General features: G+C 46.6%; 1 protein-coding gene across 2 annotated transcripts in view; it reads right to left on the reverse strand.

Moving 5' to 3' along the window:
- Nucleotides 1-16,041, reverse strand: part of LOC106609608 (exocyst complex component 4) — a 260,309-nt gene that overhangs the window by 197,692 nt on the left and 46,576 nt on the right. For both annotated transcript variants that reach the window (XM_045722267.2, XM_045722266.2), the window contains exon 7: nt 13,992-14,166. In XM_045722267.2, coding sequence (XP_045578223.1) covers nt 13,992-14,166 — 175 coding nt within the window. The remainder of the gene's footprint in view (nt 1-13,991; nt 14,167-16,041) is intronic.

A 16,041-nucleotide genomic window follows, 5' to 3' on the forward strand; every position in this document is an offset into this window, starting at 1 on the left:
CAAGCTAGCCTGTGTTTTATATAGCGTCGTCAAGTAGCCTAATAAAGTATTAGATGTTTCTAGACGTGTTCTGTAAGAACAGACAGATGACATCCATCCTTGATTTGCTAATCGCACCTTAGCTCCAAAGGTCCTTACCACTGCTCATTAAAAGCATTAATCTGCACTCCGGGCACATAGCAGCGACGGCTGGCGGATCAACTCAGTAGCCTAGCCATCATGGAGACGCCATGGCACCATAGTGGAATACACAAGCGCTAGGCTAATTAGAAAACTCAGACGCGTTGGACTATGTTGTCACGAGGTCAAAGGTCAGGCCGTGCTGAGAGGGGGACCGTAACAAGCCATGCCAAATATAGGTCAAACATGGTCCCTATGGGTGATTGTGGTGAGGGATTCAGCAGGGTCTTATGAGATAGGGTCTTTGGTCTCAGTCAGACCATATGGTCTTAGATCATCTGATGGCAGGTGGAGTTTTTTTGTCCATGTCTATTAAAAGATTTCTTGGTTTTTACCTAAATATTTTCTAAGCACATAATGCTGTTGCTTGCAACTGCTGTTCAGGCTCAAGGGAAAATCTGACAAAACTTGTCAAAGTGGAGTTTAGATAAGTATGATTCTTGGCACGCTTGATGATTTGGTGGCAGAGACAACCGTATCCAATGTGACTGGATCTAGTGGGATTATAGTGTATGTATGATACATTGAAAGATTCTGAGTGCCTCTAATTTCATAAGAGAACTGCAGAAGACCTTGAGACACGGTGTGATGGATAAAAAAAAATGACTGTGAAGTGGTGCAAGCTTGGAATATAGAAGCCTAATAACGTGGGCTCATTGGCGTGAAAAATCAATACATTTATTCAAACACTGCATCTCGGTGGAAAAGTGTGACAGCACAGGCAACACTGTTCCACTCCCTAACTGACACCAATACTGAGAATTACCAGCCGCTCTTTAAAGTCCCAATCAATATCTCATCCACACTTAAAGCACGCTGGGGAAGCACAGCCGGCATTTCCAAACAGGGATCAAGACCACTGCTACATGGCTCTTGGCTTTCAAAAAGCCCATGTTAACCTACTCCATACTGTGCCTTCCTGGAGCCAGTCGCTCGGTGGAATATGGGAAGTCTCAGCTCAGGCCGTGTAACTGTGTGCCCTCTCTTGTCTCTGTCAGATCCGGTGTCCGTCTCAGAGCATGCCAAGTGGAAAGGTCAACACGATTCCACACTTCTCAAAGTGGAGGGAGAAAATGAATAATCTAGAGGCTTCCATTTATAGGCTAGCCTATCAAATGAATGTGTAGCTACAAGGTGGAGAGAAGAGAGGGGGAATAACAAGATACGATGGAGAAACTGCTAACAAGATGGCTTCCGCTCTGCTAATATACACCTTACCAAGAGCCAACAACTTACCACCATCTCTCCAAACACACCTCATCCCCTGTGAGAGATACTACAGCGCCTTCAGAAAGTATTCATAACCCTTGACTTATTCCACATTGTGTTGTGTTAGAGCCTGAATTCACACAGTACTCCATAATGACAAAGTGAAAACATGTTTTTTGAATTGTTTGCTAATTTATTGAAAATGAAATACAGAAACATCTCATTTACATAAATATTCACACCCCTGAGTCAATACATGTTAGAATCACCTTTGGCAGCATTTACAGCTGTGAGTCTTGCTTGGTAAATCTCGAAGAGCTTTACGCACCAGGATTGCATAACATCTGCACATTATTCTTTTTTAAATTCACTAAGCTCTGTCAAGTTGGTTGTTGATCATTGCTAGACTGCCTTTTTCATGTCTTGCCATAGATTTTCAAGCCGATTTAAGTCGGACAATAACCTGGCCTTGTGTTTTAGGTTATCGTCCTGCTGAAAGGTGAATTGGTTTCCCATCGTCTGTTGGAAAACAGACAACCAAATTTTCCTCTAGGATATTGCCTGTGCTTAGCTCCATTCTGTTTCTTTTTGTCCTAAAAAAATCTCCCTACTCCTTGCCGATGACAAGCATACTCATAACATGATGCAGCCACCAACATGCTTACAAATACGAAGAGTAGTACTCAGTAATGTGTTGGATTTGTCCCAAACACAACACTTCGTATTCAGAAATGAAGGTCATTCCTTTGCCACATTTTTTTAAGTTTTACTTTAGTGCTTTATTGCAAACAGGGTGCATGTTTTGGAATATTTGTATTCTGTACAGGCTTCCTCCTTTTCACTCTGTCATTTAGGTTAGTATTGTGGAGTAACTACAATGTTGTTGAAACATCCTCAATTCTATCACAGCCATTAAACTCTGTAACTGTTTTAAAGTCACCATGGGCCTCATGGTGAAATCCCTGAGCGGTTTCCTTCCTCTCCGGGAAATGAGTTAGGAAGGATGCCTGTATCTTGTAGTGACTGGGTGTATTGAAATGAATAACTTCACCATGCTCAAACGGATATTGAATGTCTGCTTTTTTTTTGTTTTACCAATCTACCAATAGATGCTCTTCTGTTGCGAGGCATTGGAAAACCTCCCTGGTATTTGTCGTTGAATCTGTGTTTGAAATTCACTGCTCAACTGAGGTACCATACGGATAATTGTATGTGTGGGTTACAGAGATGAGGTAGTTATTCAAAAATCCTGTTAAACTATTATTGCACACAGAGTGAGTGAGTCCATGCAACTTATTATGTGACTTGTTTACTCCTGGACTTATTTAGGCTTGCCATAACAAAGAGGTTGAATACTTCACTTTAATATTCACTCAAGACATTTCAGCTTTTCATTTTGAATTCATTTCTATATACTTAGACATTATGGGGTATTGTGTGTAGGCCAGTGACACCAAGCCTAAATGTTATCCATTTTAAATTCAGTCTGTAGCACAAATAAAAATGTGGAAAAAGTCAAGGGGTGTCAATACTTTGTGCGAGCATTGTAGCTAGATAAAGATGTTTGAGGGCTAGTGCTGAGCGATTAACAAACATTTAGCTGGTGGTTGTTATTAAACAACTAATTGACCGACGTCGGTTCAATTACTTGAATTCCAATAACTATGTGGAACACTGGGCTGAAGACAGTTGTAGTTTTCATTTAGCAAATATTCAACCTAGTTCAGCACAGGAACGTGGTAATTAACTACAATGAACATAATCCATTGCACCTGTTTTTTCCGTCTCGGACAAAGACTGATCAGAAAGGAAGAGGCAAAGCAAGAGATTTCACTAGCGCCAAGATCGATCCAAAATAATCCCAATGTGTTTCTATAGGCTTATTTTGGACCTAAGTTTGCCACCTGCCTTCCTGTCTTTGGGACAACGACTCCCATTTGTTAGGGTGGAGACATGAGCATCTCATCTTTATATACAGATCTCTGGACAGATTCACTTTTACGCCTAATACGTTAGGTTAGATACACACAGACCGCATGAGAGAGGAATGAACACAACACAATGACGAAAGGGACAGAGACAGTTTGTGAAAGTATGCCTTATTTACTTCGTAGAACTAATACAATTATTTAGCCAGACAGCTCTGCAGCATGCTTAGGCAGCCTAGCTAAATAGGATGACTAAAGACAGTACAGTATGGGGAGAACATACAGCGTATTCGGAAAGTATTCAGAAGCCTTGACTTGTTCCACATTTTGTTACGTTATAGCCTTATTCTAAAATACACTGCTCAAAAGAATAAAGGGAACACTTAAACAACACAATGTAACTCCAAGTCAATCACACTTCTGTGAAATCAAACTGTCCACTTAGGAAGCAACACTGATTGACAATAAATTTCACATGCTGTTGTGCAAATGGAATAGACAACAGGTGGAAATTATAGGCAATTAGCAAGACACCCCCAATAAAGGAGTAGTTCTGCAGGTGGTGACCACAGACCACTTCTCAGTTCCTATGCTTCCTGGCTGATGTTTTGGTCACTTTTGAATGCTGGCGGTGCTTTCACTCTAGTGGTAGCATGAGACGGAGTCTACAACCCACACAAGTGGCTCAGGTAGTGCAGCTCATCCAGGATGGCACATCAATGCGAGCTGTGGCAAGAAGGTTTGCTGTGTCTGTCAGCATAGTGTCCAGAGCATGGAGGCGCTACCAGGAGAAAGGCCAGTACATCAGGAGACGTGGAGGAGGCCGTAGGAGGGCAACAACCCAGCAGCAGGACCGCTACCTCCGCCTTTGTGCAAGGAGGAGCAGGAGGAGCACTGCCAGAGCCCTGCAAAATGACCTCCAGCAGGCCACAAATGTGCATGTGTCTGCTCAAACGGTCAGAAACAGACTCCATGAGGGTGGTATGAGGGCCCGACGTCCACAGGTGGGGGTTGTGCTTACAGCCCAACACCGTGCAGGACGTTTGGCATTTGCCAGAGAACACCAAGATTGGCAAATTCGCCACTGGCGCCCTGTGCTCTTCACAGATGAAAGCAGGTTCAGACTGAGCACATGTGACAGACGTTACAGAGTCTGGAGAACGTTCTGCTGCCTGCAACATCCTCCAGCATGACCGGTTTGGCGGTGGGTCAGTCATGGTGTGGGGTGGCATTTCTTTGAGGGGCCGCACAGCCCTCCATGTGCTCGCCAGAGGTAGCCTGACTGCCATTAGGTACCGAGATGAGATCCTCAGACCCCTTGTGAGACCATATGTTGTTGCGGTTGGCCCTGGGTTCCTCCTAATGCAAGACAATGCTAGACCTCATGTTGCTGGAGTGTGTCAGCAGTTCCTGTAAGAGGAAGGCATTGATGCTATGGACTGGTCCGCCCGTTCCCCAGACCTGAATCCAATTGAGCACATCTGGGACATCATGTCTCGCTCCATCCACCAACGCCACGTTGCACCACAGACTGTCCAGGAGTTGGCGGATGCTTTAGTCCAGGTCTGGGAGGAGATCCCTCAGGAGACCATCCGCCACCTCATCAGGAGCATGCCCAGGCGTTGTAGGGAGGTCATACAGGCACGTGGAGGCCACACACACTACTGAGCCTCATTTTGACTTGTTTTAAGGACATTACATCAAAGTTGGATCAGCCTGTAGTGTGGTTTTCCACTTTAATTTTGAGTGTGACTCCAAATCCGACCTCCATGGGTTGATAAATTGGATTTCCATTGATTAGTTTTGTGTGATTTTGTTGTCAGCACATTCAACTATGTAAAGAAAAAAGTATTTAATAAGATTATTTCATTCATTCAGATCTAGGATGTGTTATTTTAGTGTTCCCTTTATTTTTTGGAGCAGTGTAGATTCAATTGGTGGTTCCAAACTTACTCTTAAGAATGATGGAGGCCACTGTGTTCTTGGGGACATTCAACGCTGCAGAAATAGTTTGGTACCCTTCTCCAGATCTGTTTATCGAGACAATCCTGTCTCGGAGCTCTACAGACAATTCCTTCGACCTCATGGCTTGGTTTTGCTCTAACATGCACTATCAACTGTTGGACCTTATATAGACAGTTGTGTGCCTTTTCAAATCATGTCCAATCAAGTTGTAGAAACATCTCAAGGATGATCAATAGAAACAGGATGCACCTGAGCTCAATTTCGAGTCTCATAGCAAAAAGTCTGAATACTTATGTAAATCGTGTATTTATGTTGTTTTTTTTTAAACATTTCTAAAAACCTGTTTTCGCTTTGTCATTGTGTGGTATTGTGTGTAGCTTGATGAAGATTTTTTTTTTTTTTTTTTTAGAGATGACTAAATAATAAAAAGTCATAAAATAAAAATTAAGTAATACCCACAACTGAAATATTTAATTATTTCATCATAATTTTCTATTTTTCTTTTGATGTCTACCCATTGTGGACCTGATAGACACAATGGAATATTTTCAATGTTCACTATTTTGGGCTTTGGAATTTCCATAAAAAATCACTAAAATCAAAGTAATGTCATTACTTTATAATGCATTTAATGTTTTAAAAAGTTATCGAAAACCATGATAATTTTTTTTCATAATCGAACCAACCTCAAAAAGCACTAATCACACAGACGTGAACAAGAGACAACTGCAACAACATGGCTGCCGCTAATTTACACCTAGACAAGACCCAACAGCATCTCAACACACACCTGAGCCACTAGCTAATATATAGATGATAGTGCACAACTGCTAGTCTTCAGAACACACCTGAACTAACAAGAAACAACATACACATCTGCCAACAAGATCTAATCTACACCTAGACAAGAGCCAACAACATCTCACCACACACACCTGAGCATAGATACTAGCTAGTAGAGATGTTTCATGATAGTGGGTACATTTCACACCTGCAGACTGCAAGGACACACAAGTGCACACACACAAGTCGACACACACGTGCACACACACCCACACACACGTGCACGCGCACCAGGCCGCTGCAGGGTGGATTATGGGAACTATAGCACCCCACTGTCAGAGTAGAGGCAGGGCAAAGAGTAGCCTGCCATACAGCCTCCCTCAGGAATCTACACTGCTGCCAGACTATCAGGCATTAACATGTTCTGCTGCCAGACTATCAGGCATTAACATGTTCTGCTGCCAGACTATCAGGCACTAACATGTTCTGCTGCCAGACTATCAGGCACTAACATGTTCTGCTGCCAGACTATCAGGCACTAACATGTTCTGCTGCCAGACTATCAGGCATTAACATGTTCTGCTGCCAGACTATCAGGCATTAACATGTTCTGCTGCCAGACTATCAGGCATTAACATGTTCTGCTGCCAGACTATCAGGCATTAACATGTTCTGCTGCCAGACTATCAGGCATTAACATGTTCTGCTGCCAGACTATCAGGCATTAACATGTTCTGCTGCCAGACTATCAGGCATTAACATGTTCTGCTGCCAGACTATCAGGCATTAACATGTTCTGCTGCCAGACTATCAGGCATTAACATGTTCTGCTGCCAGACTATCAGGCATTAACATGTTCTGCTGCCAGACTATCAGGCATTAACATGTTCTGCTGCCAGACTATCAGGCATTAACATGTTCTGCTGCCAGACTATCAGGCATTAACATGTTCTGCTGCCAGACTATCAGGCATTAACATGTTCTGCTGCCAGACTATCAGGCATTAACATGTTCTGCTGTCATACTGAGTTTGTCTCTTGAAGAGAGCAGGAAGGAGGGGGCAGAGGGGAAGAGAGAGGGATAGAGGAAGGGAGGGGGAAAGAGAAAGAGAGAATGGTGATTGAGGGAGAGAAAGAGAGAGGGATGGAAAGAAATTGGGATAAGAAGGATTGAAAGAGGGAGTGGGAGAGAAGGAGAGACTCACAAAGATACAATCGTCCAGAAAATATTTACACGAGTGACTGAATAAGAAAACCTCATTTCACATAATGAGTATTCTAATCAAGAGATGACATTATCGCACATCGCTGCGGCGGGGGAGTGAGGAGCCCCTGGCAACCTGGGGTTGGCAGAGCGGAGGCAGCGGTAGCAGCTCTAGTGCCCGCGCCGCTGGAGAGCGAACGGCTTAATGCCTTCCATTAACACAAAGGCACAGCACAGCCGCGCAATACCTACACTCCCTCCTCTCTCTTCTCCAACTCTCTTTAACTCTCTATCCATCTTCCCTGACACAATCTCTTTCATTTGCCTTTATTTTAGGATTTTATTTAGGACAACCAACTGTATACTAATAGTTGTACTAGTTCCCATCCTGACAGACACCTAGTTTAGTTCGCTGATGACACATCCTTGATCAGCCTGTTGCATGATGACGAGGAACCCCATGGCCCGGTCCTAAAGGACTTTGTAGAGTGCTGTGATGAATCACACTTGGTCCTCAATACCAACAAGACCAAAGAGATGTGCATAGACTTCAGGAAGAGAACACCACCTACCTCTGTAACATCTATCAGAGGTCAGAACATAGAGAAATACACATATCAAGCTGTCCTCTTGGACAATAAGCTTCACTGGAGTAAATGTACAGACCTGATCTACAAAAAGAGTCAACAGAGACTGTACGTTCTCAACAAGCTGGGATCTTTTCATGTTGACTGGACTATACTGACTCTGTTTCACAAATATTTCATTGAGAGTATTTCAACTGTTCGTATTGTTTGTTGGTTCGGCCACTGTCAACCAGACAAATATGCTGAGAAGGATTATCACCACAACAAGCAAAGTATTAGGAGTCAAACAGACAGGCCTGGACGAGATCTTTAAGGTCAGGGCCAACAGCAAGGCTCACAAAATAGTTTTGACCCAAGCCACCCCATGTACCCAGACTTTGGAGTACTCCCCTCTGGGTGCAGGTATAGGGTACCCCCCCGGCAGGTGTGATATCCCTCCTAAACAGCTCGGGCGAAATGATCCTTTTGACCCAGTAAGGCCAGCAGGCTAGTCTCTTTTTATTGGTATGTAACTGTTATGAATGTTGTATTGTCAATTTGTTGTCTACTGTATTTAAACGTGTACATGATACTGCAACAACATGTCCACATGGGGACAATAAAGTCAGTAAAGTGGAGTTGCCGTGGAGAGGGTAGGTGATTGAGCCAATTGGAAGCTAGGGGGTGATTAGGTAGCCAATGGCCATAGATGTACAGTATGAAGGGTCAGATTTGGATTTTAGCCTATTTTACAAAACTCCATCCAACCATCTATCCATCTGACTGGCTTTGAGAGTATACAACACCAACCTTACAGTTCCCAGCCCTCTGTCTGTCTATGTCCATCTCTTCATATTCTCCTCCAAACAGAGATGAAACACCGGTGACTAAACTGGCAGGCAATCAGTTGGCCCAGCCAAATCACGACTCTGTTTATCCAGTACTAACCCAATCACAGCTTAGTGTAAGGACCAATTTTGAGCCAATCAAGGGGCCTGGGTCTCAGATAATCAATGTTCAATAAGACAGAGCATTTGTCCTTAGTTCCACTAAAGTAAGCTTTGGACAAAATGTGATTCAAGTCTAGCTGCTTCTTCGAGCCCTAAGGCCTGCCAGCCCGACCGTCCGCAGTTAGCTCAGGGCCGCCTTAGCAACAGTTGGCATGGCGGAGTCACTGCTTTTCATTCTGAGTGGTTTTGAGGGGTGAAAAATGAGAGAGAGAATGAGAGAGAGAATGAGTGAGAGAGAGAGGGAAAACACAAGAGAAAAGAAAATATGATGAAAAAAATGTGCTCAAGGTCACCGTCTGACTACTGGTCTGATGGAGTGATGATAAGCCCATATACTCAATCCTAGTCTGCACCTCTCTCTCCCTTTGCTCTCCTCTCTCTGTCACCCCCCTCCATCTCTCTCTAGCTCCCTCCCTCTCCCTCCCTCCCGCTTGCTCCCCCACCCCCGCTCGCTCTCCATCGCTCCCTCCCTCCCTCCCTCCCGCTCGCTCCCTCCCTCCCTCCCTCCCTCTCCATCGCTCCCTCCCTCCCTCCCGATCCCTCCCTCCCGCTCCCTCTCTGCCTCCCTCGCCCTCCCGCTCACTCCCTCCCCCCCTCCCTCCCCCACCCCCGCTCGCTCCCTCCCTCCCTCCCTCCCTCTCCATCGCTCCCTCCCTCCCTCCCGCTCGCTCCTCCCTCCCTCCCTCCCTCTCCATCGCTCCCTCCCTCCCTCCCGCTCGCTCCCTCCCTCCCTCCTCCCTCCCTCCCTCCCTCTCCATCGCTCCCTCCCTCCCTCCCTCCCTCCCTCCCTCTCCATCGCTCGCTCCCTCCCTCCCTCCCTCCCTCTCCCTCCCTCCCTCCCGCTCGCTCCCTCCCTCCCTCCCTCCCTCCCTCCCTCTCCATCGCTCCCTCCCTCCCTCCCGATCCCTCCCTCCCGCTCCCTCTCTGCCTCCCTCGCCCTCCCGCTCACTCCCTCCCCCCCTCCCTCCCTCCCTCTCTCTCGCTCGCTCCCTCAACAGCAAAGGGAGAGAACGCTAGCCCTCAGAGACTTGGAACGAGACGAAAACAAGGAAGAGAAAAGATGTGAAGGATAAAATAAGAGATAAGAAAAGGACAGTGTAAAATAGAAAAGAAACAAACTCTGCTGTCAACTCTTCACTGTGTCCCTCAGGAGGTCTACCTCACATGATGCTAACTAGGAGACTCACTGTTCTGACAACTACAATGACACAAACCCATGTAGCCTCACCTTTAGTGACCACAATCTTTCACATCTTTACTAATGCAGATTGACTATTTACTGTACACGTTCATTGTAGAAATCAATCTGTTTCTTTATATGCGGCCCGTGGGTGTGTGACTGTGAAAGCATGCCGTATCCATAGCAAGAGGGATGTAGGCTAATTCCTTGAGAGAATGCTGTTAACTCTGTGTGTGTTGTGCATCCAGCTATGAATCCTGGCAGTGTTTCACCCAACACTCGTTTGTGCAGCCAGTCAATGTTGTCTTTCTTTTCAAAGAAGAGATTATTCTTGTGGAACGAGTGCTGAGAACATGAAAGTATGTCAGTTGAAATGCAGTTCCTGAGCTATCTACACACAAACGTGTGCACGGACCACGCTGCACGAGCAGAAAAAACACAAACACACAATCAAACAAACACACACACATTCAAACACACACGATGTTGACTAGGAGAGTGATGTTGGCACAAAATGGAGGGAATGTTGGAGCAAAACTAACGAAACAGTTAATGAAAATGTATAGAATTTATTATACCAGAGACAAAATTCACAAATTCTACAGCACAACGGCAGAGTCATGTCTTAAGTGTAAAACTCAATAATCCTTCTGGGAACGCTATGAAGTCCAAAAGTTATGGGTGGAGCTAGAAAGTTGCCTGTCAGAAGTGTTACAATGTAAACATACTGTTAATCCGTCTGTCTTCATATTTCAAGACCTGGCATATGGGCTGTAGTCAGACACCCATTGGCCTGGACGATTCTCTTCTCATTACTCTTCCGGAAAAACTTATAGTAAAAACCTGGAAATCAATCTCCATCACTAACACAATGGAAACATGATTTATTATTGAAATAATGAAATAGCATGGGCAACCGAGAAAAATGAATGGGTACAATTTAAGGCCAAGTGGCAAACAATAATGCAGGCCCTCGGGATGGGGGTGTGGCCAGGCCCTCGGGATGGGGGTGTGGCCAGGCCCTCGGGATGGGGGTGTGACCAGGCCCTCGGGATGGGGGTGTGACCAGGCCCTCGGGATGGGGGTGTGACCAGGCCCTCGGGATGGGGGTGTGACCAGGCCCTCGGGATGGGGGTGTGACCAGGCTCTAGGGATGGGGGTGTGACCAGGCTCTAGGGGTGGGGGTGTGACCAGGCTCTAGGGATGGGGGTGTGACCAGGCTCTAGGGATGGGGGTGTGACCAGGCTCTAGGGGTGGGGGTGTGACCAGGCTCTAGGGGTGGGGGTGTGACCAGGCTCTAGGGGTGGGGGTGTGACCAGGCTCTAGGGGTGGGGGTGTGACCAGGCCCTCGGGATGGGGGTGTGACCAGGCCCTCGGGATGGGGGTGTGACCAGGCCCTCGGGATGGGGGTGTGACCAGGCTCTAGGGATGGGGGTGTGACCAGGCTCTAGGGATGGGGGTGTGACCAGGCTCTAGGGATGGGGGTGTGACCAGGCTCTAGGGATGGGGGTGTGACCAGGCTCTAGGGATGGGGGTGTGACCAGGCTCTAGGGATGGGGGTGTGACCAGGCCCTCGGGATGGGGGTGTGACCAGGCTCTAGGGATGGGGGTGTGACCAGGCTCTAGGGATGGGGGTGTGACCAGGCTCTAGGGGTGGGGGTGTGACCAGGCTCTAGGGGTGGGGGTGTGACCAGGCTCTAGGGATGGGGGTGTGACCAGGCTCTAGGGATGGGGGTGTGACCAGGCTCTAGGGATGGGGGTGTGACCAGGCTCTAGGGATGGGGGTGTGACCAGGCTCTAGTGATGGGGGTGTGACCAGGCTCTAGGGGTGGGGGTGTGACCAGGCTCTAGGGATGGGGGTGTGACCAGGCTCTAGGGATGGGGGTGTGACCAGGCTCTAGGGATGGGGGTGTGACCAGGCTCTAGGGATGGGGGTGTGACCAGGCTCTAGGGATGGGGGTGTGACCAGGCTCTAGGGATGGGGGTGTGACCAGGCTCTAGGGATGGGGGTGTGACCAGGCTCTAGGGATGGGGGTGTGACCAGGCCCTCGGGATGGGGGTGTGACCAGGCTCTAGGGGTGGGGGTGTGACCAGGCTCTAGGGGTGGGGGTGTGACCAGGCTCTAGGGGTGGGGGTGTGACCAGGCTCTAGGGGTGGGAGCATGTGGGTCTGGACAGATGAGATGTAGTCGTTTTGTGTGTGTCTCTAAGTTGTTGTTCGTAAGTGTATGTTTGTATCTGCTGTACAAAAAAACAAATGTAAAAAAAAAAAAGACAAAAAATTATAATTATGCTAACTAGGAAAGGCAAGACTCACTGACATTCTGTGTGTGTGTGTGTGTGTGTGTGTGGTGTGTGTCTGCTCCCACAGTCCTACACACAGCCCTGGGCTGCATATAAAGAAACCAGATTGATTTTTACAATGAACGTGTACAGTAAATAGTCAATCCACATTAGTAAAGATTGTGGTCACTAAAGGTAAGGCTATATGGGTTTGTGTCATTGGAAGCCTAATCCATACAGACCAAGCTGCATGGCAGCAGACTGGTCTGGAGTGAGCAGTCAGAGACCATATCTAGAAAACCAGTCCTCGAACCATAATGTGGATCCTCACTCCTCCATCTGTAGTTTGGCTGTAGGCTCTTTAATGCTCAGAGCTCAAGCTGGAGCCCAGCCATCACTCACATGTGTGACGGGATAATACCCTGGAGCTACACCTCACAATGACTCTCTCCACAGGGGATAGCTAGATACACGTTACTGGAACGCTTCCCCAGGTAACTGGCTGTTCCCGAGCCAACGTCCCCTCTGGCTCCTCCGTTTCATCATCAGACCTGTGTTCCCTTCTCATCCTTCCGCTCATTTCAACACTTCACTACACTCTGAAATGTGTCCACCTACACACAGGCTTACGTCTTAGAACGCGACGGAAGAAATCAAGCGCTATGGATTTCATCATCGTGTCAGATTAGGAATAAATTTTTTTTACAAATAATACAGTGGGGTTGATTTTAGTTGTGACACACATAGGAACAGGCACTTCCCCTGATTGCCTGCTTTAATTGCAGTCCTTTAATTGGTGCGTGTCGGCTGCACTGTGTTTGCTCTCTGCTCCCGTCTGATTGGCTGAGGAGATGAGCAGCTGTTTGGAAGTGACCTATGACAGATCCCTGAGGAACGCCCATGTAAGGCAGGCACCCCCAGCACTCACTGACTAGACTAGGGGAGAGAGTGTTTGTGTGTGCTTGTGTGTGTGTTTGAATGTGTGTGTGTTTGTTTGATTGTGTGTTTGTGTTTTTTCTGCTCGTGCAGCGTGGTCCGTGCACACGTTTGTGTATCGATAGCTCAGGAACTGCATTTCAACTGACATACTTTCATGTTCTCAGCACTCGTTCCACAAGAATAATCTCTTCTTTGAAAAGAAAGACAACATTGACTGACTGCACAAACGAGTGTTGGGTGAAACACTGTCAGGATTCATAGCTGGATGCACAACACACACAGAGTTAACAGCATTCTCTCAAGGAATTAGCCTACATCCCTCTTGCTATGGATACGGCATGCTTTCACAGTCACACACCCACGGGCCGCATATAAAGAAACAGATTGATTTCTACAATGAACGTGTACAGTAAATAGTCAATCTGCATTAGTAAAGATTGTCGTCACTAAAGGTAAAGCTTCATCTGTTTTTGTCATTGTAGTTCATGTCAGAACAGTGAGTCTTGTCTCTCCTAGTTAGCATCATGTGTGATCATTCCTACTCATGGAAGCCTAATCTATGCTTTCACAGTCTAAAGGTTTAACCACGTGTGCAAATCATCTGCTGCCAAATCATCCGTGAATCTTTATGGATACACAGAACGGCAGATGGATCTTTGTTGATATTTTTTATTTGTGTGTTTGTGTGGTACAGGGATTCGGGACTGTGATGGATTCAAAACTTGACATTTTAAACTTGAACTGACCTGGAGGACGGTCTGGATCTTAGCAGAGACGTCGGCTTGCTCATAGAGCTTGATGCCCTCCTGGGCTCCGTTGGGGGACACCACGATCTGCTGCAGGTGGGCCAGCACCACACTGTGGGCCGCAGCCACCGCGTTGAACTTGTCAAACAGCAGCTCCAGCAGTTCCAGCAGCAGCCTGCAGAGGGCAGCAGAGAGAGAGGCTGTGGTGAGGACGGCTGGTGGGATAACAGGTGAAGAAGCTGCGATACACAGCCCAAACACTGGCCCCGTTAGAATATTCATAATGCCTCCTTCCTTCCTTCCTTCTGAAATTACTTCAAGGAAGGGAGGAAAGGAATGATACATTTGACGAGTATTGGAACAGGGCCCTAACACGCAGCAGGTACTAAGGCCCAGTTTGAATTCCTTTCAAATGCATCCTTTCTTCCTTCCTAGGGTTTCACCTCAGTGTTAGAGTGATTACGTTAAGGAAGGGAGGACGGTTGATATTCGGCCAGCAATTCAAACTGTTCTTATCAATTCATCCCAGGTCAGTTGTATTGTGAGGCTCACACAGGTTAAGAGTTAGAACAGAGGTAAAGACAACTGATCCTGGACCACTGATGGTGGACCATCAGGAGGTCTCTAAGGCAGCACCACTCCTGTCAGCCTCCAGGTCTAAAAGCTCCTCTCTACTCTCATTGACTCTCATTCAATAACTGACTACTAACGGAGAAGCTAATGCATAGTAGTCAAAACCATTCTGACCTCAGCTCAACGCTAAAGCTAAATTATGAAATTATATTTCTGATTCAAACCTGCTCTTTAGTAGAGTACTTCAGCCTCCACCAGTCCACACAAGGACCAATCTTTCAATGTAAAGAGGGAAAATACAATAAGTGATCTTTTTAATTGTGGTTGGTTAAGTGCATATATCTGTTGGAACAGGAGTGAAGCACTTCGTTTTTGTAAGGTACTACATATCTGAGGAGACAGACAGACAGACAGAGAGGGAGTATGTTATGAATGGTTAGGGCGACAGACAGACAGACAGGGAGGGAGGGAGTATGTTATGAATGGTTAGAGACAGACAGACAGACAGACAGACAGACAGACAGACAGACAGACAGACAGACAGACAGACAGACAGACAGACAGACAGACAGACAGGGAGGGATTATGTTATGAATGGTTAGGAACAGACAGACAGGGAGGGATTATGTAATGAATGGTTAGGGACAGACAGACAGGGAGGGATTATGTAATGAATGGTTAGGGACAGACAGACAGGGAGGGATTATGTTATGAATGGTTAGGGACAGACAGACAGACAGGGAGGGATTATGTTATGAATGGTTAGGAACAGACAGACAGGGAGGGATTATGTAATGAATGGTTAGGGACAGACAGACAGGGAGGGATTATGTTATGAATGGTTAGGGACAGACAGACAGGGAGGGATTATGTTATGAATGGTTAGGGACAGACAGACAGACAGGGAGGGAGTATGTTATGAATGGTTTGGGACAGACAGACAGGGAGGGATTATGTTATGAATGGTTAGGGACAGACAGACAGGGAGGGATTATGTAATGAATGGTTAGGGACAGACAGACAGGGAGGGATTATGTTATGAATGGTTAGGGACAGACAGACAGGGAGGGATTATGTAATGAATGGTTAGGGACAGACAGACAGGGAGGGATTATGTTATGAATGGTTAGGGACAGACAGACAGGGAGGGATTATGTAATGAATGGTTAGGGACAGACAGACAGGGAGGGATTATGTTATGAATGGTTAGGGACAGACAGACAGGGAGGGATTATGTAATGAATGGTTAGGGACAGACAGACAGACAGACAGGGAGGGATTATGTTATGAATGGTTAGGGACAGGTAGACAGACAGGGAGGGATTATGTAATGAATGGTTAGGGACAGACAGACAGGGAGGGATTATGTAATGAATGGTTAGGGACAGACAGACAGGGAGGGATTATGTTATGAATGGTTAGGGACAGACAGGGAGGGAGGGAGTATGTTATGAATGGTTAGGGACAGACAGACAGA

Source organism: Salmo salar, chromosome 07 (genome assembly GCF_965601325.2).
Source record: "Salmo salar chromosome 07, fSalSal1, whole genome shotgun sequence".
Classification (NCBI taxonomy): Eukaryota; Metazoa; Chordata; class Actinopteri; order Salmoniformes; family Salmonidae; genus Salmo; species Salmo salar.